The following is a 23,621-nucleotide window of genomic DNA, read 5'->3' as shown; positions in this document are numbered from 1 at the left end:
TTAAAGCCAAATCTATGTTATTGAACACTACAGAACCATCTTGGTATTCCCAATGTGATTTTTTTGTTGTTAGAGACCATGGATGGGTAGGCTTGTCTGAGGATTGGAAGAAGCTCAGATTTATTTTGTCCTTAAAAGCTGCACAATTTATTTTGATGTAAGGTAGAACCCAGTTTTATTTCCCCTTTCCTCTCTAATACTGGAAATCTTTGGGTCTGAGAGAAGTTAACTGGTCTGGCTCTTCCCTATCTGAGCCAGGTCCTGTTTCTTTCAAGGTTTGTTATTCATGCCAAATTATCATCACTGGCTAAGAGAGTCATCCCTCCTCCCCAAGAGGATGGAGAAGTCTATCCGAACTTTATTTTGTTTGTGCCATTCTAACAGTCACAAATGTTTTTTAAAAAGCTTTGATCTAGGGGCCGGCCCGGTGGCGTAATGGTTAGGTTCTCAGCATGACGTCGGCAGCCTGGGGTTCGCAGGTTCCCATCCCGGCTGATCCCGGGTGCACACCAACGCACTGCTTGTCAAGCCATGCTGTGGCAGCGTCCTATATAAAGTAGAGGAAGATGGGTGGAGATGTTAGCCCAGGGCCAATCTTCCTCAGCAAAAAGAGGAGGATTGGCGTCGGATGTTAGCTCAGGGCTAATCTTCCTCACACACACACATAAAAAAACCTTTGAGCTAAATATTCCTACACCTAAGTTTTTTTCTTGTTACTTGCAGAGCAGATACAGTTTCCTTTAAGGATTTTTTTTAATATCAGAGGATTATATGTTCTTGCAAAATATTTTTGTGTGCGTGTATTTCTAATTTCCAACAATGTTATTGTAATATATATTTCATTCTATTTCTTAGTTCCTTTTACTCGTTACTATGTTTTTGGGAGACATCTATGTGAAATTTATACTTTTAAATGAATATGTGTGATTGTGTATCGACTCTGTTTTACTTACTCATTTTCTTAGTGATGGACCCTAAATAACCTCCAAGTCCCAGATTACCACAAGTAACAGTTCAGTAAACATCCATTTACAAATCCTTACCCATAAGAATTTCTTTGGGGTATATACTGAGGAGCAGAATGCAGGATTCTGAGTAATACAAAATTGCCCCTTAGATCCTCTACCAGTCATGTCTCCGGGTCCTGTCCACATGTCCAAGAATGCAGGGCATTTTCCAGCTTTCTGCTTATTGCTAATCTAATAGTTGTAAAGTGGCATTTCCTTATTTTAATCTGCATTTCTTCGATTACTAATTAAATTAAAAGACCTCTTGATATGTTCAGTGGCCTTCCAGTTGCTAGTTCATTTCTTTTCTCTCTTTCTTCATTGAGATTGCTATATTTTTCTAGTTGATTTGGGAATTCCTTATAAATTATAACCCCTGCAGTTTTAGATGTTTCAAATATCTTTTCCCATCTCACTTTTTCCTTGGTTCACAATGTTCTTTGCCAAGCCAAAATATTTACTTTTGATGTAATCACATTCATTTTATTTTTGCATATGGTATGCAATTTTGAATTTATGCTTAAGAAATTCTTACCTGATTCATAAAAATATCCTCATATATTTTCTTCTATTAACTTTATAGTTTTACCTCTTTAATGCATCTTGCACCCACCTTTGTATATGGCTTTCAGTAGGAGTCTAGTTTATCCTATGTTAAGGATGAGTCAGTTTACCAATACCACGTACATAACAATCACACCCTTTCTTGTGACCTTTATCATACGTTAGGTCCCCAGTACATACATGGGTCTGTTTCTGAGCTCTCTCATCTCAGCACCTCTGTTCTCCTAACAGCACCATGGTGTGTTTGTTCCTATGTCAATCAGCCACTGGCTTTATTAGCATAGTTTGGTGGAGGATTATTTTCAAAATCTAAAAATTATATAATTTAATTTTTAATTTTTATGTTCATTGTTAACCTCTGATCTTCTTTAAGGACCTTTATATTACATTTAACACTTTAATTAGTTGCCATTATGATCCTTGAAATATATTTGGAAATTCTTGATCAGTTTCTTTAACTATAATTGTATTAGAATTCTAAATCTGTTTCCTTAAATATAATTAAATATAATTGCTTCATGGGTCTCTTTTTTTCCCATTTTATTAAAATGTTAAATTTTGCTTTTTACGGGGCTGGCCCAGTGGCGCAAGCGGTTAAGTGCATGAGCTCCGCTGCGGCGGCCCAGGGTTCGCCGGTTCGGATCCTGGGCGCGCACCGACATACCACTTGGCAAGCCATGCTGTGGCGGCGTCCCATATAAAGTGGAGGAAAATGGGCACGCATGTTAGCCCAGGGCCAGTCTTCCTCAGCAAAAAGAGGAGGATTGGCAGATGTTAGCTCAGGGCTGATCTTCCTCACAAAAAAAAAAAAATTTGCGTTTTAGGAGAAATCTGGATTTGAAATTAAATGAGTTATCTTGTTTGTAGTTTGAGAGTATATTATTTGATATATCATTTGGTATAAAAATGTTTAGATAATTCAAAAATTAAAGAGAAGTGAAGGTTTTTTTTAACCTGGGTAGATACTAGCAAGTTTCATTGTAGAAATAGCTTACTTTGAAAAACAAATCCAAATATTTCAAGTAATGAACGTTGGTGTAGCTCTCAGTATTTTTGAATGAACTAGTATGTGTTCTACTAATATATGTTCTACTAGGAACAAAAATGCATGCGTTAACCAAAATCAACTAAAATGTCTTCGAATGACTGTTGTGACTGTAGAATAACTTTCTTTTCTGTAATTTCAAAAAGAAAAACTGAAAAGTAATCTGTTTTCTTGAATCCCAAGGCTTTGCATGCTCTTGTTCCGTACCTAAAAAGTTTTACTCAATCTAAATTGTCATTTTTAGAATGTTATGTGTACTTTCTAGGGGAAAGTTAGGTAACAAAGTGAAGCTTAACTTTATACTCTTCATTTGTGGAAAGATTTATTTCTTACAACCCATATATTTTATTTAAGCAATTGGATTCAAAAGCCTGGACATTTGAAATAAAATAAATAGGTTGTGTATTTAATTTTAGCCTCCGAATGCTAACGCCACCAGCAGTTGTTTGAATGAGAGATTTCAGTTGTATAGCCCTTACCCTTGTCCCAGCTCTACTTGATTATAAACGTAAAGAGACACGAGCAGAATGAGAATTACAGCTGGGTGTGCTTGATCCTCTGGTCCTGAAAAAACAGTCAGTGCTTTTTTAGATCATCCTCTAAAATAATGAGAGTTAGGCTTTATGATAGAATGTTAAAAAAATAAACAAACCTAGGAAACAGTTGTCTCCCCACCGCCAGGGGGTCTGTGCTAGTTTATTCAAGGTAGTATTTTATATATTTTCTTACGTGGTATTCCTTCTAAGAGGAGGATGAGATGAGACTATTATAAGAAAAATATGGTAAACTGACTTGTACTTTGCAAAATTAATCACTTCAGTAACTTATTTCCCCAGAATAAAAGGCAATATGTTTAAAATATTATTGTCAGTATCTCAGATGGATTTATAAAATGTATTAAATAAAATAGCTAACTGATAAGAATAGCATTTCTCCTCACATTCTTCCCCAAAGGCATTTTTTAAAATAGGCTACCTGTGATCAACAGTGAAATGATGTAATTAGGACATGGCTATTTGTGGTGATCATTCTTATGTTTTGGTATGGTACAAGGCTAAAGAAATGTAGTTTTCTTATTCTTTTCTCCTCTCCTTCCACCCCTTCACTCTTCAACTCCCATCCCTCAACCCCTTTAGTGAGAATGTACCCCTCAGCCATGAGACTGTAACTACATTTTTATATTTCATTTGTAGAATATCAAATGCAAAAATTATAAGGGAAACAATACTCTGATTAGCAAAAGATTATATCCAATAATAAATAATTTTTTGTTGTTAAGTTTCCTATCAGTACTAGCTTTTGTATTTTAAAGAATGTTTCTTTAAGGGTTTCATAAGTTTCCTAATTGTTTTCATTCATATACCTCTATTAAGTGAATAAAGAGTATTTAAAATAATTTGGTTAGAGGAATTTATGGAAAAGTTAATAAGTAAGGTGTCAACAGGAAGATTCCCCACCTCACTCTATCCATCCACCCATCCATAATACATTTATTCTTCATCTTCAGTATGTCAGGTACTGTGGCCACAGTTAAATATTAAAAGCATAGGTCACTGCCCTCACACCAGGTTCATTTTCAAGGAATGATGGTGGAGCTGTCTGTTAACTGGAGATGTCCTCCATGAATCCTAAGATGTTTCTGCTATACCTGTGGTAGGTTGAGAAACAACCTCGATGCGATCAGACTAGATTATTGGCTGTTGACTGTTAGCACAGCCTGGTGGGGAGGCTTGATGTGGATACTTGTGCATGTTTTTCCAGGTGGTGAGAATGAGTATATGTGGATTTCCAGTGGGTGGATGGTAGACAGTGGCACAGACATACCCGCAGGGTAAATGAACAAACATTCTTACAACAGAGAGCAAAAAGCTGTCAGAAAATTATATATTCATTTTCATTTCCTTTATTACTGATAATGTTGTACAGCCTTTCATATTTTTGTGGTCATTCATTTTCCTTTTCTCTGAAGGGCCTATTTGTCTTTTGTCCATTATTCTGTTGAGTGGTTTGCCTTCCTCTCATTGATTTGTGGCCATTCTTTACGTATTTTGATATTTTGAATCTAATGGGTTTTTTTTCCTTATAGATGTTGCAAATATTTTGCTCCCAATTTGTGGCTTGTTTACTTTCTTTCTGCTGATTTTTCATGTACAGAAGTTTTTAATTTTGTTAAGATCAATTTTGTTTGCGTATGTGTAGTTTTTTTTTTTAAGACATTCTTCCTTACCCTGAGGTTATAAAGACATTTTCCAAATTTTCTTCTAATTATTTAAAAAGTTTAGTTTTTCAAATGAATATCTTAATTGCTTTGGTGGCAAGGACATGGTGATATAAGCTACTGAAAGCAGAGCTAGGTGGCTGGAACAGAGAGCGATTCAGCGGGATGGGGAGTGTCTTGATAAATATTTCTTTGAATCACTGATCAAGTTACTACTGTGGGGATGTGTTTAAATTGTTTTAGGCATAGGTAAGGTCAAGAACTATCCATGATAGGTTGCCAGGCAGTAAAATCATCTGAAGCGGCCATTTCAGGCAGAGAAAGGACCATGTGGGAAAAGCATGAAGGGTTTGAAATGGCATGGCATGTTTAGGGACTAGCAGTTAGGTGATGTGGTTTGAGTGTGGAATGAGGGGAGGGATATTGCACAAGACAGAGCTTCAAAATTAGTTCACAGCAGATTTTGAGGAGACTTTTATGCCTTGCAAAGGGTTCTGACTCTATCCCATTGCAGGCAATCATGTCACTTTTAAGGGAAATTGTGTACTGATCTGTTTGGAATTTTAGGAAAATGAATATAGCCACACCATGGAGAGGGTAAAAATTAGAGTTGGTACTCCCACAGTGCCTTGCACATAGTAGACACTTAAAGGAATTAGATTTCAACAATGCCATTGCTCAGTATCTATTTAGAATTTTTTCCCATAATCATCTGCAGAGTCTGCAATGCATTCTTTTGATTATTAGTGGAGAATTTTCAACCTTTCAGAAGGATTTGATATTTAGTAATAAGCAAAAGTTATTTGGAGGAAGTTTGGAAACTAAGACAAATGAGCAAGCTGGGTAATTCCATTTTTGGTAAAACATGGTATATGATGACACTGATTTTTAGTGCTCTGAAAGCAGTCTTTAAAGAGGAATTTTAAAAAGTATTTTGAACAGTGTCAGCATCATTATGTGTGCCTAGCCTTCTGAGATAACTAATTGGTAGAGCAAAATTTATCTGAATGTATAAATTTTGATATTTTGAGAAAAAATAAAAGTATAAGAATTCACAATTAAAACTTTCATTGGTGTATAATCAGTATGTGAAGAAGTCAACATTTGCTTTACTGTTATTATTTTTGTTGATATCTTAATTTTATTCCTTTTTTTTTTTCATTTGTGAGGTTTTACTAATATAATTCTGCACAGTCTTTTGCATTTGTCATTTTCCTTTCATCACTTTTAGATCACAGCATATATCCCAGCCCAGTCAGTAATGGTTTGTTGTTGATACTGGTAAGCCAGCTTCCTCTTTTGGATGTTCCTGGTCCTCAGCATGTTGTTGATGCATCACTTCCCTGTGGAGGATTCTGGCTTGTTGCCTTTTGTTTTGTCATCATCTGCTTGCCAACCAAATCTAAATATTAGTAGTGATTTTTTTTCCCTTCTGCCCCTGCCTTCACATTCAGAGTTCTTACCTTCTAAATTTATACAAGTTTTCCCTGAATACTTTAAAAATATACACTATGGGGTACCCAACACCTCCCAATAAAAATAGTCATATGGTAATGGTTTATTACTTTTTCAAGTATAAAATTGAATTTAAACAAACCATAAAGAACAAAGTTGTCTTCTAAGCCTTCTTGTTTTAAAATAAACAGACAAGGAATTTAGAGAAAATTGTCCCCCTCTGGCCTATTTTAAATCACCTTAACTTATCTCTGGCTTGAGCTGCCTCTAATTCATTCTTCTAAACTTTTTTTTTTTGGAGGAAGATCGGCCCTGAGCTAACATCTGTTGCCAATCTTCCTGCTTTTTTCTCCCAAAGCCCTGATACATAGTTGTATGTCATAGTTGTACATCCTACATAGTTGCTCTATGTGGGACGCTGCCTTAGCAGGGCTTGATGAGTGGTGCCTAGGTCCGTGCCTAGGTCCACACCCAGGATCCGAACCAGGGGACCCTGGGCTGCAGAAGAGGGAACTTAACCACTAAGCCACCGGGCTGGCCCCTCATCTTCTGAACTTGTATTGATCACTTTTTTTACTCACTTATTAATCATTTATTGCCTGTCTCTTATCTTTGCCTTCCATAATCTTATATTATTTGTCCAGTGTGGGGAAAAAGACAAACAAAATAACAGATAACTGTGAGAAATGCTATGATAAAGATATGCACAGGATTGTATGGGAACAAAGAAGGGAGCATCGCTATCAAACTGGGAGATTAGAGAATGCTTTCTAGAAGAGGGCCAGTTGAGCTGAGATTTAAAGGATGATTAGTGGTTAGCTAAATGTGTAACAGCTGGAGGAGGAAACCCCATCCCTCCAGGAAAGGGTTCGGGGTGTGTGAAGGCACAGCAGGGAGACCTGCAGAGACAAAGCATGGGTGGAGTGAAGTGGAAAGGTGGAATATGAGTAGGGTTAGGTCTAGGGTGGGCCAGATAGTGAAGAGCTTTGAAATTTGCCCTTTCCCTTAAAGCTATGGGATTCACTCCTATATTCGTTTATTCGTATCTACTAAGTACTAAATCCTTAGCTAGGGGTTAAGGATTTGGAGAGCACAGCTGGCTTTCAGGAAATTTATAGTTTAATGGGAAATACTGATAATTAAGCAGAAAGAAATGATCTTTAGTAAGCAAGTTGGTAACTTCAATTTAGAACGAATGGTTGTTAATGTGATTTTTTTCTCTGGAGATATTTAAGAACTTTGATGTTTAGGAGCTGAAGACTTTCTATAAGATAAGAACTAGGATTGTAAGTTGTTAAAAATTTTATGTGTAATATGTAATTTTTTGTGAGGAATAGTAAAACTGGCACAGAGTTCAAAATATCTGGACATAAAATCTGATGCTACCACATACTAGGTGTATGACCACATGTAAGTCATTCCTTTAACATTCATTCACCCATCATCTACTATGAACTAGAGATACAAAGTTAAATAAGATTTGGTTCCTACCATTGAGGAAATTATAAGTTAAGGGGCATAAATAACCACTTATTAGTATATGTTTGTTAGGGTAGAATAACAGTAATAATAGCTGTCACTTAACGGAGCACTTGTGCCAGACATTACTCTAAGTGCTCTCCATATAGTAACTCATTTGATGAACTACAGTACAATACCGTGAGGTAGGTTCTGGTAGTTACTCTCTTTTTCCACGTGAGGAATCTGATGCACAAAGATGGTAACTGATTACTCAAGTCACACAGCTGGTAAGTGGTGCAGCTAGGATTTAAACCCAGGCAATTAGTTGCAGAGGCTATGTAACCACTATGCTGTACTGTCTCTCTTAATGATGATATTATATAACAGAATATTACTAAAGTACCATGGTAGAACAACAAACTCTGCCTGGAGGTTTGGGAAAGACTTCTCTGCAAAGTTGACTTTAGAGCTTAGCTGTTAGGAAAAGTGGAGGAGGGGGCATCCTTGGCAGAGAGAGCAAGACACATGTACACAGAGGGCTAAAGAGCCCAACAAGGGTGGGACGTACTTTCACTGTAGCAGAATTCAGAGCAAAAGAGGTGGCTTAGTGAGAGATGGGGCTGGAAATGTAAATGAGGCCAGGGTGTCTAAGAACTTAGGTATTAGATTAAGGTGCTTCAGTTTATTTTTAGGCAACAGGGAATCAGTAGAGGTTTTACATCAGAGAAGTGGTATGTACCTACTTTGTTTTTCAGAAGAAAACTGAGGAGCTGTAGGGAAGATGCACATAAGACAGGACACCAGTCAGATGGCAGAGAGATTTAGACTAATTTTATCAGTCATTTTAAAGAATCAGATTTTGGTTTTCTTGATGTTCTATTGTTTTCCTGTTTTCAATTTCATTGATTTGTTGCCCTGATTTGTTATTATGTCTTTCTTTCTGCTTCCTTTAAGCTTAAATTGCTCATCTTTCTCTAGTTTCCTAAGGTAGGAGGTTGGATTATTTTTAGATTGTTCTTCTTTTATAATATATGCATTTAGTGCTACGAATTTCCCTCTAAGAACAGCTTTCACTGCATTTTATACATTTTGATAAGTTGTATTTTCATTTAGTTCAAAATGTTTTTATATTTCTCTTGATACTTCTTTGACTGATGTATTATTTAGATGTGTGTTGTTTAATTTCCAAATATTTGGAGCTTTTCAGCTATCTTTTGTAACTGATTTCCTGTGAATTCCATTGTGATCTGAGAGCATACTTTGTATGATTTCTATTCTTTTAAATTTGTTAAAGTGTGCTTGTGGCCCAATGTGTGGTCTAGCTTGGTGAATGTTCCATGTGAGTTTGAGAAAAATATGTATTCTGCTGTTGTTGGATGGAGTGTTCTGTAAATATCAGCTATAGATCTAGTTGATTGATAGCACTGTTCAGTAAATTATATCTGTATTGATTTCCTGCACACGTGATCTACCAATTATTGTATGAGGGCTGTTGAAGTCTCCAACTTGAGAGTGGATTTGTCTCTTTATGCCTTCAGTTCTGTCAGTTTTTGCCTCACGTAGGTTGACGCTCTTGTTAGGATTTCTTGGCTTTTAACTTTGTGGTATTTTTAGCTATAAATCTGTCTACTTTTTTTTCCTTTTAAGAAAACTTTCCCCTAAATTATATGTCTTTTTGTATTTGTCTCCAATACTTTATTGTTTATTTACATTTAGATCTTTAATCCATTTGGAATTATTAGTTTTTTGTTTGTTTTTTTTCCTGAGGAAGATTCACCCTGAGCTAACATCTGTGCCAATCTTCCTCTATTTTGTATGTGGGTTGCTGCGACAGCATGGCTGACAAGTGGCGTAGGTCTGCACCCGGGATCCAAACCTGTGAACCTGGGCCACTGAAGCAGACTGCGCCAAACTTAGCCACTATGCCATGGGACCAGCCACTGGAATTATTAGCTTTTGTTTATGGAAATAATAATTTTAGAAAATCATAAATTTGTATTGTAACCAGTCTGCAGAATTGTAGAATTTTCTCCACAGTATCCAGCAACCCAAAATTAGAAATGGAGAAATTGTGTGGTTGGACTCATCCAGCCAGGAATACTGGTTGCGAATGTGTATAGGCCAGGAGTATAGGGGAAGGCAAGGTACAGTTGAGAACGTCAGTGAAGAGATTAGACATGGTCTGATCTCTGCTGAAGAGTAGCAGAAGTCAAGAAGAATAAGCGATTCCAGTTAAGACCACATAGGGAGTGAGAAAGGTAGATGGATTGAAAGTTATGATCTCAGAGTGAGATTTCAGAACTTGATATTTCAGAAATAGAGGAATTCCTGGTGGTAATAGGTCTAGGATATGGCCCTGAAAGTTTTAGCTCTGCTAGTATGCATCTTACTCCTGAGGTCAGTCTCACCTGCACTTGCCATCCAATGAGGATACTGATAAGTCATCACAGAGCTGAAAGACTTGAACGAGAGGTTAGCGGAGATATGTAGAATGCAAAACGTGTCAGTATGAGGGAGTCACAAATTACAGAAGCATTGCACTATGAAAATTCTTTTGCAGGTCTTTTATACAAAAATTTGAACACAATTTGTGTAAAGATTATGTTTGAAGAGAATGCTGGGGATCTTAGGTCAACCTATACTAGTTTATTTATTCCATAATATAATGTTGTTATGCTGTATTAATCATATCAGATAACCTAACTGCCATTTAGCTAGTAAGGTAAATGTGCCTTTGAGGCTCCCTAAACAGCAGTGGGGGCCCTAGAAGGAGGGGCTCAAGAACCGTGTCAGGAAATGTCGGCAGTGACTACTGGTGGTTGGAAATCATGTCTAAGTGAAGGGCTCCTAAATGGAGATGAGTTGCTTTGGGCTTTGAAATATGCTTTCGACTATGAAGAGAGAAAATTAAGCACACTGAAACGATGCTTTGAGAAATTGTCTAGTTCAGTATATTTATAGGCTGATGAGTTCACAGATGGGGTGGGAGGGTGAGGGGATGTTGGGGAAGAGCTCTTAAGTAATTGTATTTTGCCATATAAATGAGATGGCTGATCTTACAATATCTCATATATGAGGCTAAAATCTAATAATGACTGTCCTTGAAAGGCAAAAAACTTAATGCTTCAGCAGGTAGAGATTTAAATACTAATTCAGGACTGACTTCATAGTTCTTTTTCAACGTATGTGTTAGATTGCCAGGTTTGTTGGGAGCCTATCAGAGTTTTTGCTTTCATTCTTCAAAAGTGGAGGAAGTTTTGCCTTTACTCTTCACAGTGTAAGAAAAAAATAGCATTTTCCCCCAGAAAGTTTAAGAAAAAATTAAAAGGAATTACTTATAATTCTTTGAGGAAACATAAGATTTCCCTTAGCCATGTGAGCTATTTATTTCTTCTCTCTTGGAATTAAGGAATTACTTAGAAAAGCTATTTTAAGTTTTTAGCTGAGCTACTCAAAGGCAGCTAGTTACTTGACAAATATATTTTTAAAATTTAGGCTGTTTATTCTGTATGCTCCTATAATTTAAATAATGACAAACAGTTGAAAGGATTTGGGGCGGGGAAGGTTAAAGTGTCTGGGATTTTCAAGCATTAACGTAAGAGATTAGAATAAGAAATACTGTCTGGGCTCATTGCAGTCATTATCTCATTGCTATTTAAATAACCCCCTGTTGGCAGTACAAACACTTCTCTTTTGTGAAACAAAATAGATTTTGTATTAGAAAACTAGGTCTTACACATAATAATTTTTATAAATATTTTGAAAACCCCTAATAACATTACCCAAAAAATAATCATTCTATTATTTGTCCTTATTATTATTATATTTTTCCTATCTCTTGTATATTGCTTTATAAACCTCTTATTGAGCATCCAATAAGAGGATCCAATAAGAAATAAATTTTCCCTTAATTTTTTTGTTTATCATTTTATAAGTCTCTAAAACTTTTGCTGTAAGGGCTTACGCTGTTTCCTTTTCTTACTTGCTTAAATAAGTAAAAATGTAAATGAAAAGGAATGAAATGTTTCATGATCAAACTGAAAGGAAGAAAAGAAAATTATTGAATGCAACTAATTTGCTTGGCACTTTACAGAAACGGTGTTATTTTACATATGCATTACAAAAAGGCTGTGAGGAAAGATTTTACAGATGAGAGAAACTCAAGATTCAAGGGGGTTGAGAGCCTTTCCCCTGAGGTTACCTATCTCATATGGGTGTGTTCGTACAGGTTTGACTGAAAAGTGCCTATTTTTTTCTACTCTTTAGCTGCTGAAGAGTACTTTAAAGGTGATAGCTCATGGTCTGAATTATACTTTAAATATAAACAGTGACATGCAGGCAAAGCAATGATTCAGCAATGTGATATGCTTAAGTGTTTCTTGGTAAATTTTGAGAAAAGGAGGAATCTGATTTTTTTCCATCTCTGAGATTATTTGAGTAATTGAGAAATGCTAGTAAACCCACTCAGCTGATTGATATATATCCTTTTGTATCTGATAGATATTAAACAACGATGGTAGAATAGCTTGGTTACATCTAGTTAATGTTTGTCATTATGTGATCGTGTGTGGTTTTTTATTGAAAGGAAAAATAATTAGTTTAGTATATTTTCAGAAGAATAAAAAAGATTTCTTTCACATTCTAATTGCTACTTGATGCTAAATAAATAAATATGCTAAGTAGAGTCAGTTTCCAAGAATTCTATCATTTAAAATAGGCACATGAATATGGCTAAGCCAGGAAGAGCTCTTGACCAGGAGGCAGGAGGTCTGGATTCTAATCCAGTTCTTTTTCACTGTGAGACTTTGAGCAAATCGTTCTTGTCTTGGGGTCTCACTTCAAGGTAGTATTAATCTTCTGTTCAGCCCACTTGCTTACGTTGGAATGAGGAGGAAAAGAGATGGTCTGATGGTGCGGTGAAGCTCTATAGATACACAGTGATGCTTGACTCTTTTTAATGACATAGACTCCTTCGAAAGCTGGGGCTTTCTTAAAAATTTTTTTTTAAAAGTGTTAGAGGATTGTGCTTCCCCTAAATCCTACACACACACTGTAGATTATTAACTCTAGCTGTGAGATAAGGAAAAAGAGCAGACCTATGCGTAATCTAAAATGTTAGCTAATATACAAAAGTTTTGTAATTCATTTCAAATTTTTTTTGGTTCTGGGGATTTCCAGAACTGTGTATACCAGCACATAGTAGGTATTTGAATATTTTTGTTGAAATTTTTAAATTTATATTTGGAAGACTTACATATTTTCCAAGAATGAAATATGTTGAACAACTCTAACTGGACTAACTTTTGTTCATCATTTTGTAGTTGAGAGTTCTCGGCCCCTTGCCAGTGTGTCTACACGCTCTTCCCTGCAACTGGACACCTTAGAGTGTATTGAGTTCTCTCAGCAGAGTGTGTCACATCGTGGCCTCCTGTTGCAGGCAAACTCAAGTGCATAAGCATATATCCATAGCCAAATAGGAATTCACTCAAAATTCTCAAGGACAATCATGTTTAAAATGCTAGTTCTTATGGTTTTAAAAAATCAATAGACAGATGTTTAGTGACAGCAGTAGGCTTTCATTTCTTAAGAAATGGCATACTGGCATATGTAGCAGAATTAAAAATTAATCTTCAGGTTATTCTTGCTTTTCTACAGATTAAAAAGTAAATTGCCTTTTATCCAAATTCTGTATATCCATAATGTCCTCCTAGCCTTCCTGGTTCCTTTTGTAAGATACCCTGTTTTTGTGTCTGAAATTAGCTAATTGCTGGCACAGTTAGTGGTGGTTGAAAAGGGCTGATGATGCTTTCTGAAAGCTTAGTGTTATTGATTCTGGTATACGTTCTAACCCAGAGGTTGGTTTATTTGTTTGTTAACTGCAGCTCTAGCCAGGGATACATTTTACATTGTGATTCAGTACACATGAATTCACCCTTACCTAAAATAAGTTTCATGAAATAATTATTACCCTTACTATATGTATTCCAATATCTTCTATTTCATTTTTATAAAAATGCTTGTCATGATCCACTAGATGAATTAACATGACCTGTGAAAGGGTTTCAAACTACAGTTCGAAAAAGTCGTCTTCAGTTATATGATAATTTTCATTATCTTCTTATGATTCATAAAATATGTTGGGATATCATTTCATTTAATTTGCATGTTTTCAAACTATAACATAAACTCTTTAGCAGGAACCCAAAGTGTAAGCCTTCATCTAGAAAAAAAATTAAGTAATTAAAAATAGAAAACTTTGTGAGGTTTCTTTGTTGTTGTTTTGGTTGTTTGTTTTGGATGTTTTGAGGTTAGAGTGAACTTTCTGTTCTTTCATTCTTTTTACATACGCCCAACTATTAGGCAACATATTAATTGTAAAATTCATGATCCCTTTATTTGTTGAACTTGATGATATAACTAACTTGGAAATATTTGTTACTTGTCCAGTTAGTTTTACATTTTATTCAAATTGTGGCAAAGCCAGTAGGAATGTTGAGTGCCATGATTCATAATTAGTCGTTTAGGGAGCTTTATCAAAATTAGTTTTGCCTCTCTCTACCTTTTCTGTTTAAAGAAGTAGAAAAAAATATTTTAGACAGAATTTTCTGTTTTTCAGACTTGTATAAGCTCTTTCATGCGTGCTTGGCTGGTCAGGATGATGACGTTTTGACTGTTCGTGTATGAACATTTTCCACAGAATTAGAAGTGTTTATCACCAACCAGCCAAGATGAACATGGTGAAGAGGATCATGGGGCGGCCGCGGCAGGAGGAGTGCAGCCCGCAGGACAATGCCCTAGGACTGATGCACCTCCGCCGGCTCTTCACCGAGCTGTGCCACCCTCCCCGGCACATGACTCAGAAGGAGCAGGAAGAGAAGCTGTACATGATGCTGCCAGTGTTTAACAGGGTAAGTCCGAGTTGCGAAGCACATGCCTCCCAGGGCTGGATGGCACTGCAGGAATCATAAGGTTGTAATAAGTCACAGGAAGGAAAAAATGATAGAATGAGTTAGTTTTTAAGAAGCTTGATGTTTTCATTCCTTCTTCTCCATTTGCTATGAAGTAATGTGACTTGATGTGATATCTGGTCAAAATGAACTCCACTTAGTTCTAACAGACAAAAGGAAGATGGTGAGCATTTTGTAAAATGTTCCTCTAATGGTTGATATTTGGAAGAGGGGACAGATTGTAAATTACCACTTATGTTGTTACCATTATCTTTTGAAGTGATGGTTTATTGCACCAAATGGTGCAATTGTCCGAGCACTTTGTACACATTAAAGAATCATTTGCTTCGTTGTTTGGATTTTCTGTAAGAGATTTTGCAAAAGCATAGTTATAGGCCCTAGAAAGTCTAAATAGAGTTAATATTTTAATGTATTTTGTCGAGTTGATTACATGTAGCAATCTTGGTGGGGATTTTAAAAAACAGTTTTTAAATTTTTATCAAAGGTGTATAAGCACATGGTTTAAAGAGTCGAGCAGTTCTACAAGCTCACATGTGTCCTTCTGCTCTCCACTGCTAATTGCTGCTGCCACTTTTAGCTCTTTCAACTTTTTTTTTTTTTTTTTTGTGAGGAGATCAGCCCTGTGCTAACATCTGCCAATCCTCCTCTTTTTTTTTTTGCCGAGGAAGACGGCCCTGGGCTAACATCCTTGCCCATCCTCCTCCACTTTACATGGGACGCCGCCACAGCATGGCTTGCCAAAGCAGTGCGTCGGTGCGCGCCCGGGATCCGAACCAGCGAACCCCGGGCCGCCGCAGCGGAGCGCGCGCACCCAACCGCTTGCGCCACCGGGCCGGCTCCTCTTTCAACTTTTAAATAACATGCTTTTACTGCTGTTTCTTGATTATTCAGTTTTAATTGACTTCTAGAATTAGCTTTTTTTACTCCCCATCCCTCCAAACCATAACATACGTACACTCACTCATACATGCTACCCTCCTTCTTGCCCTCTCCATATGTGTAGTTACACCATTTGTGTAAACAAGATTCAGTGTTTACACTCTACTGAGCATGGTGCTGTAAGTATTATTCACTGATGAACCTTATAGTTATACCACCATTATTTTTCCATTCCTGTAGAACTTGTTTTCCCCAGATTCATAACATAACGGTCTCCGTTTCTGTCTTTCCTCACGTCCATGTTTCTCTTTCTCCCCATCTCTGTCTCTTTCTCTCTCTCCCGTCTCTGTCTCTCTCTCTTTTTCTCTCCCTTGCACTGTCTCTGTCCCTCTCCTCCTCTGTCTCTCCTTCCTTTCCTGTTTTTGTCACTTTCTCCCCATCGCTATCTGTCTCTCTCTGTCTGTCTCTATCTCTGTCTATCTATGCCTTGATCTCTTTCCCTCTCCCACCTCTGTCTTCCTCTCTCTTCCCTCATCTGTGTCTCTCTCTCTTCCTGTGTGTCTCTCTCTCGCCCCATCTCTCTCTTCTTGTCTCTGTTCTTCTCTCTCCTTTTCTCTATCTCTCTCTCCCCTTTCTCTTCCCTTGTCGCTGCCCCTCCTCTGAATCTGTCTCAGTCCTCCTGACTCTGCCTTTCTCTCCCCGACAATTTCTTTCTTTCTTTTTTTGTTTTTGTGAGGAAGATCAGCCCTGAGCTAACATCCATGCTAATCCCCCTCTTTTTGCTGAGGAAGACCGGCTCTAAGCTAACATCTATTGCCAATCCTCCTCCGCTTTTCCCCCAAAGCCCCAGTAGATCGTTGTACGTCACAGTTGCATATCCTTCTAGTTGCTGTATGTGGGACGCGGCCTCAGCATGGCCGGAGAAGTGGTGCATCGGTGCATGCCTGGGATCCGAACCCGAGCCACCAGTAGCAGAGCGCACGCACTTAACCGCTAAGCCATGGGGCTGGCCCTCCCCGACAATTTCTGACGTATTGTCTCCCCCTAGTCTTATAACTGGGTTCAATAGGTTCATCTCACTTGGTCTCTATATTGTTTTGTCTATTAGTCTTTCTGTCTGAAATTTTCTAGGTTCTTCTTTTTCTCCTCATTATTTTGAAATTTTACTGAGGCTTCATGATGAACCCTCTTAATCTGAAAACTTGTACCCTTCAATTCTGGGAATTTTTTTTTTTTTTTGCCGAAGAAGATTCACTCTGAGCTAACTTCTGTGCCAGTCCTCCTCCGCTTTGCATGTGGATCACTGCCACAACATGGCTGATGAGTGGTGTAGGTCCACGCCCAGGATCCAAACCCATGAATCTGGGCTGTGACAGTGGAGTGTGCTGAACCCAACTACTATACCATGGGGCCAGCCCCATCTGGGAAAATATTTTGAAATATTTCTTTGTTAATATTTCTCCCCTTTGTTTTATATGTTCCCTTTTTCTGCAACTCTGTCAATCAGATATTAACTCTTGTGGATTAACCTTGTGCTATTGTATTTTTAATTTCCTTGAATTCTTTCTTCTTTTTTTTTGTGAGGAAGATCGGCCCTGAGCTAACATCTACCAATCCTCCTGTTGTTTTTTTTTTTTTTTTTTTTTTTTTTTTTGCTGAGGAAGATTGGCCCTGGGCTAACATCCATGCCCATCTTCCTCCACTTTATATGGGATGCCGCCACAGCATGGCCTGACAAGCGGTGCGTCGGTGCGTGCCCAGGATCCGAACCGGCGAACCCTGGGCCGCTGTGGCGGAGCACGTGCGCTTAACCGCTTGCGCCACCGGGCCGACCCCCTTTCTTCTTTTAGTCTTTTAAAATTATGCAGTATCTCCTCTTATCCCTCTGAAAATATAAAAGTTTTTTCAAATTTTCTTATGCGTCTTGCATTGTTATTTGCTCCAAATTACTTTTTTTCTTTGTGTATTTTATTATCTTTCATATCAGAGTAGTCTTCAGATGTCTGGTAATAATTGTCTATACGTTGATATTTAAGAATGAGGTATTGAAACACTGATTGGAAATTATGTGGCAGGAGTGAGACTTTTCAGGTGGTGAGATGATCAGGGTGGGCTGTTTAGTGGGAGACCTCTCAGCCTGGATGTGTTGATAGCCCAGGAGGGAGGATTTTCCAATTTCCTGCCTGGTGCGTATAACCCCGGCTGCTAGTGTTTTCTTAAAGCATGTTTGGGGAACAAGGCTGATGTTTCATGTTCAGTAGGTAGACTTTCACTTCATCTCCGATTTTCACACATCATCAGTGTTCTTGTCCTTGGTTGGTGCCAATATCCCTTTTCTCCCTCTCTAGCGGTTAGACCTCCAGGTGTCTACTGCCCTGGGGAGAGCAGCCACCTTCAGTTTCTGGGCTGTAAAATAAGAATAAAAATATCTACCTTGTGGGGTTGGTATTAGGATTGAGTAAGATAATGTACTTAAAGCTCTTAACAAATGTTTGTCCTTGGGAACTTATATCTATTATTGTTGTTACTACATTATATCTATTATCTTATTCTTATCTATATTCTTATCTATTATATCTATTATCTATTATTGTTGTTACTGCATTGAACATAAAGACATTGCAACACAAAGCAAAGATTATAAACTGTTTATGCTGAAATAATTGTTCAGTTTATGTATTACTTAAACCAAGCTAAAGGCTAATTTGACAGCAGAAAGAAGTAGACCCTACATATTCCCACGTTTATTTGTTTGCTTGTCTTATTTATTCTGCTGTTGTGCATTCACTGTTTCATTCATGAGTTTGTGTCAAACAGATATTCTTTGTGCCTTACACTGTGCTATGCATTGGAGTTTCTGAGATAAGATACGGTCTAATCTTGTGACGCTGAAATATAATAAGGAAGATAAACATATAATTCTGGAAGCGATAAGCACATGAACAGATAATTCAATAACAAAGAAATATAGTATTAGAGACACTGGCGGGCACCCCTGAAAAGAGAGTTGTCTGAAAGGCAGGGTTGTCCCTGCGGGGATCAGGGAAGGGAACTCTCTCTCAAGAATGTGGTGTGCTTCTTGAGCCCTTAAAAAATAAGCATTAGCCAGATTGGAATTAACTGGCTAAATTAACCAAGAAGGTAATTAGAGTAAGAAGTTGAAGCGTGAGTCAAGGTAAAAGGGAGCAAACATTTTAATATGTGCCAGCATCTATCAGCAATCTAAGTGGTTGATTTTATGTCAAAGAAGGGCAGAAAATAACTGCCATGATTGGTAGGCACATGATGACAGGCTTGTACGTCATATTAAGAGCTGATATTTCTTCCTGGAGGCATGTAGAGCCAATGAAGGATTTTAAACAAAAGAATAAGAGAGTAGAATGGGCCAAGGCAAGGCTATCTCCTAGGTTTCTAATTTGGGAAACTGGGTAGATGTTTTTCCCAATAGCTGAGAAAGAAAGGTTTAGTGGATAGATTCAGTTTGGGGCAATGAGTCTGAATTATTTGTGAGTGTCCCAGATGGAGGTATTCAGTAGGCAATTAGAAGCTCAGGTGAGGGGATTTGGCTGGATATATATTTTTAGGACTCATTGGCAGAGATGTGGTTGTTGAAACCCCGGAAGGGGACAAGAGATTACTCATGGCTTATACTGCCAAGTGAGAAGAGCAGTACACTAACGTGTGAACCATGGAGAATATGAATGTTTAATGAAAGAAGGGGAACCCATAACAGGTGTGGTCAGTGGCAGTACAAAAGGGATCAAGAGAGGGTGGCTATAGAACTCAAGAGATAAAAGTTGCAAGAAGGAGAGTAGTCAACACTGTCGTGTACGATAGAGAGACCCAGTAAGATGAGGGCTGAAAAATATTCATGAGATTTGCCAGTTTGGAAGTTGCTAGAATAGTGGAGGCAGAAAGCAGTGAGCTGAGAAGTGAATGGGAGATGAGAAGTGACAGTAAGTATATACTGGGCTTGTAGAAATTTGAAAGAAAAGAGAACAAAAGAGATTGATGGAGGTGAACTTAGCAATAAGAGAGTTTTTGTTTGTAGGTTTCTAGTGTTTTGCTTTGTTTTTGAAGATGGGAGAGATCCAGGCGTGCTCATAAAGGGAAAGGAAGAAACCAGCAGAGGGGGAATTGGGAAATTTTCAAGAGAGAATGAAATTGATTAAGGGAGGAGAGCATCGAGTCAAATTACAGGTGAGTGGGTGAGCCTTGAGCAGGAGAAAGACACCTCATCCTGTAGAAAAGCATATTTTGTTGGATGTGAATATAGGTTTGTAATTAAGGTAATGGCAAGTTGAATAAGATCTGTTTCTTGACCTCAGTTTCCTGTAGTGATCAGCAGAAGACGTGGTCTGTTAAGAGCCTGGAATAAGTACGTTAAGTAGGGGATTTAAGGAAATTGTAATGGTTTGGAATATTAATAAAAGGGAATGAGAGAAATAGTTGAAAAGGGACAATGCAAGACATAAAGAGTATTGAGGGCCCAGTGAAGGTTGGAGATGGTAAATTTGTACTGGATCTTTTTCCTGCAGGTGTGTGATTTTTCTCTTGCAGGCGCTCAGCAGCGTGTGTGTAGAAGTAGAGCAGGCAGATAGATCACATTATTTATTGGGATTCGCTGGGTTGGTAAAGCAGAAGGGCAGGAGTAGAAGGAAGGAGCATGGTAAGAGAGAGACTAGTGCACATATCACCCATAGGCTAGCATAGGAATAGAGGGTGGAAACATTCATACATTTAAAGGATGTTCCTTCTTAATCTATGAAATAAGAGGCTGAGAATGGTGGGGGAAGGAGATGGTGGAGTAGGAACAGAAGGAGAGGTGGGAAAAGGTTTAAAAGAGCTGTTTTGAAAATGGGAGCAAGAATTGATGATGGACAAGCCATTTTTTTTAAGCCCTGTTGAGGTAACAGTCATTAATTTTTATTGGAACCAGTTCTGGGAAGTTGTCATTTTAAAAATCTTTTTATTTTTGTTTTACTTCAATGTCACGATGTACTATTGGCTACTGAATAGTTTGAGGTCATTTCCTTCTGTCAGACTTACAGACATTTACAAGGTGATGATAATGTTTACAGTAGTTAGGGCAAATGTTCTCAGCTATTAACATAAATTAATAAGTAATATCCTACATACGTGTCCCATGTATTTTATCAGTTAGGCTTCCATAGTCAATTCAAGTGAGTCTTAGACTGGAAGAATGGTACAAATATTTGATGTTTTTAAAAAGTAGATTTGAGATGCTTTGTGATTATTCTCTATTGCTTAGACTGTTTGACTTAGTTCTCTTGTGTTCTATGTTGTGATAAGTCTCACTAACTGTTAAATTCCTTCAAGTCAAAAGTTTTTAATTGGCTGATTAAAAACACATATATATACATTACCTTAAATCTCTAATACAATGAGGAAATTAAATATCAGAAAGGTTCAGTCAACTCTTAACTAATGAAAAGATAGGCAATTACTTCTGTAGGTACCATTGTGACCAATTTTAAAAATATGTGAATTATATTCATTAGATTATCATTAACAAACTAAAATTGTCCTTAGATAAGACATCATATCCACTAAATTTTGAAATATATAGCCATGTTTATTTAATGTTTGACCATGTATACATGAACATTCTCCACTAGTAAGAAATAGCCTTGAAGAATGAATAGCTCAGTATGGCTCTAGAGTTCCTACCATGATTGCTAAAAATGAATTGTGCTGTTGATTTTTGAGACTTTGCTTGATTTGTGCTAAATGGCAAATAAACCATATTACTGTTAGAGATGGGCATCTATCTATAGAATTGTTTTTAAAGTGTGCTCAATAGTATTATTTTCAGTGTATGATGTTTGTTTTTAAGAGACACAGGGTGAGAAATGACATGGGTTGAGTCCTTTTTCTGGGCCAGGTCTCATGCTGGGTCCTTCAGCTGCCTCCTGTGGTCTCCATCACAGTCCTGCAAGAAGACTGCCGCCATCCTCCCTCTCACTGATTCTCTCAAATTGGAAGATTATGGTAGAGTCTGAGAATAGCAGAATAATATTTATCCAGCATTTTTAATTAACCTTTAGGCCCAAGAATAACAGCTTACAGAGAAAATACTTGGTTTAAATTTATTAAAAAATGAATTGCATTTTAGTCATTTAAAAATTGACTGCCATTATTAATTACTTTGATATATGTTATCATACTTTATTATGTATTTTATTTATTTATCTATTTTTTTTTGTGAGGAGATCAGCCCTGTGCTAACATCTGCCAATCCTCCTCTTTTTTTGCTGAGGAAGACTGGCCCTGGGCTAACATCCGTGCCCATCTTCCTCCACTTTACATGGGATGCCGCCACAGCATGGCTTGCGAAGCAGTGCGTCGGTGCGTGCCCGGGATCTGAACCGGTGAACCCTGGGTCACCCCAGCGGAGCGGGCACACTTAACTGCTTGCGCCACCGGGCCGGCCCCTTTGTTACGTATTTTAAAATGTCATGTTACTAACTAGATCTTTTAGAAACTCCTCTTGTTTTTTAATTTACTTCTAATTTATATTTGAGAAGCATCTAAGTTGAATATGGTGTCTTTTTTTTATCCCTTACAAGTAACATTTACTTTTTAAATTGTTGGCTTTAGAGGAATGATACTGAACTTTAGAACCAAATGAAAAACAGATCAGGAGTCAGAGAGATGAACTGTTTACATATATGCAGCTTTATTACTTATTACATAATACCAGTGCAGTTGATATTGGAGAATGTAGCTTAGGTCTGTGCAGCAAAGGACTTGCTAAATTCACCCCTGAAATAGATATATTTACTTATCCAGTCACTGGCAAAACTGGAGAGTAGCAAGCCACACCCAGAGCGGATGAGAGGGCATCTTCTCCTGAGGCAGGCATATCCCACAAGGAGAAGAAAGAGCAAGGGACTGATTTAGGCACAGTTTCTTCTCCCCTAAGTTGGTGGTCCTTCTTAGAAACAGGAAGAGTAGAAGATAAGTGTTTCCCTAATTATTTATATTAATTGATAAGAAATCTTAAACTCATTTACAATATGAAATAATACAATTATATCTTCATTGTTAATTTTTAAAATCTGTTATATATAGGAAATTATTCAAGGACTAATGATGGTCAGTACTCTGTAACTTAATTATAGATATTACACATATTTAGGAACCAAAAGACACAATTTTAGAAAACTTTGTAAAAATTCCAACCTCTCTTTTATTAGTCATATTTAATAAATTTTTATTGAATAGCTTCATTCAGCAGCAATATATATTGAGCCTCTCCTTTATGCATACCATTAGATAACACCATTAATTTGTTCTTCCTGAGTATGCCAAAAATATTCAGTTGAGGAGATGCCAGGAAATTTTCTGAAATTTATTTAGGTGGATATTAAAAATGACCCTTCTAAAAATAAGTCAGAGCGTGCTATTCCCCTTTTAAGGTGCATACTGTGCAAAGTTACGGTGATAGGGTTCATGCGAAATTTAGTTGAGACAATATAGTACCGTCTGATTAAGAACACAGCTGGGAATCAGACCTAGTTTTGCATTCTGACTCCACCACCTCCTAGCTTAAGTTGTTGAACTTTCCTAACCCTTAGTTTCCTTATCTGTAAAATGGGGATACTGTACAGGATTTTGTGGGATTTAAATGACATTTCATGTTGTCAAGTATTTGAATAGTGCTAAGTATGTTTTAAATGCTCATTATATGGCAATTATTTTTATCAAATTTGCTAGAAGCCATGTTTGTTCCTCAGTACTGTTTTTTTTCCATTTGAGTTATGAATGTCACATATCTATTGTAGAATCATCCCTTCTTAGTTGAATGGATTACCCACTAGTCTTTTGCTCAGCTCTCTCCCTTGCCAGATGAGGAAACTAAGAACCAGAGAAACTGGACCGGTAGTCCCTGCGGGTGAGGAGAATAAAGCCTCCTGACTCCCAGCTCCATGCTTCACCCTCTGTGGCACACATTTAATTACATGATTGAAGCATTGTTTATTTTTAAGAATTACTAGTAT

The 23,621-nt window shown here is 37.4% G+C and overlaps 1 protein-coding gene across 11 annotated transcripts in view; it reads left to right on the top strand.

The window, feature by feature from the left end:
* Positions 1 to 23,621, top strand: part of WDFY3 (WD repeat and FYVE domain containing 3) — a 258,056-nt gene that overhangs the window by 73,395 nt on the left and 161,040 nt on the right. For 10 of the 11 annotated variants that reach the window (XM_058547432.1, XM_058547433.1, XM_058547434.1 and 7 more), the window contains one exon: positions 14,448 to 14,658. In XM_058547432.1, coding sequence (XP_058403415.1) covers positions 14,479 to 14,658 — 180 coding nt within the window. In that variant the 5' untranslated portion in view covers positions 14,448 to 14,478. Of the gene's footprint in view, positions 1 to 14,447; positions 14,659 to 19,677; positions 19,798 to 23,621 lie in introns of those variants that run through there. The other variant, XM_058547440.1, reaches the window with a different exon arrangement.

The sequence above is a fragment of the Diceros bicornis genome, chromosome 8 (assembly GCF_020826845.1).
Source record: "Diceros bicornis minor isolate mBicDic1 chromosome 8, mDicBic1.mat.cur, whole genome shotgun sequence".
Classification (NCBI taxonomy): domain Eukaryota; kingdom Metazoa; phylum Chordata; class Mammalia; order Perissodactyla; family Rhinocerotidae; genus Diceros; species Diceros bicornis.
This window is presented reverse-complemented; position numbering and strand designations above follow the sequence as displayed.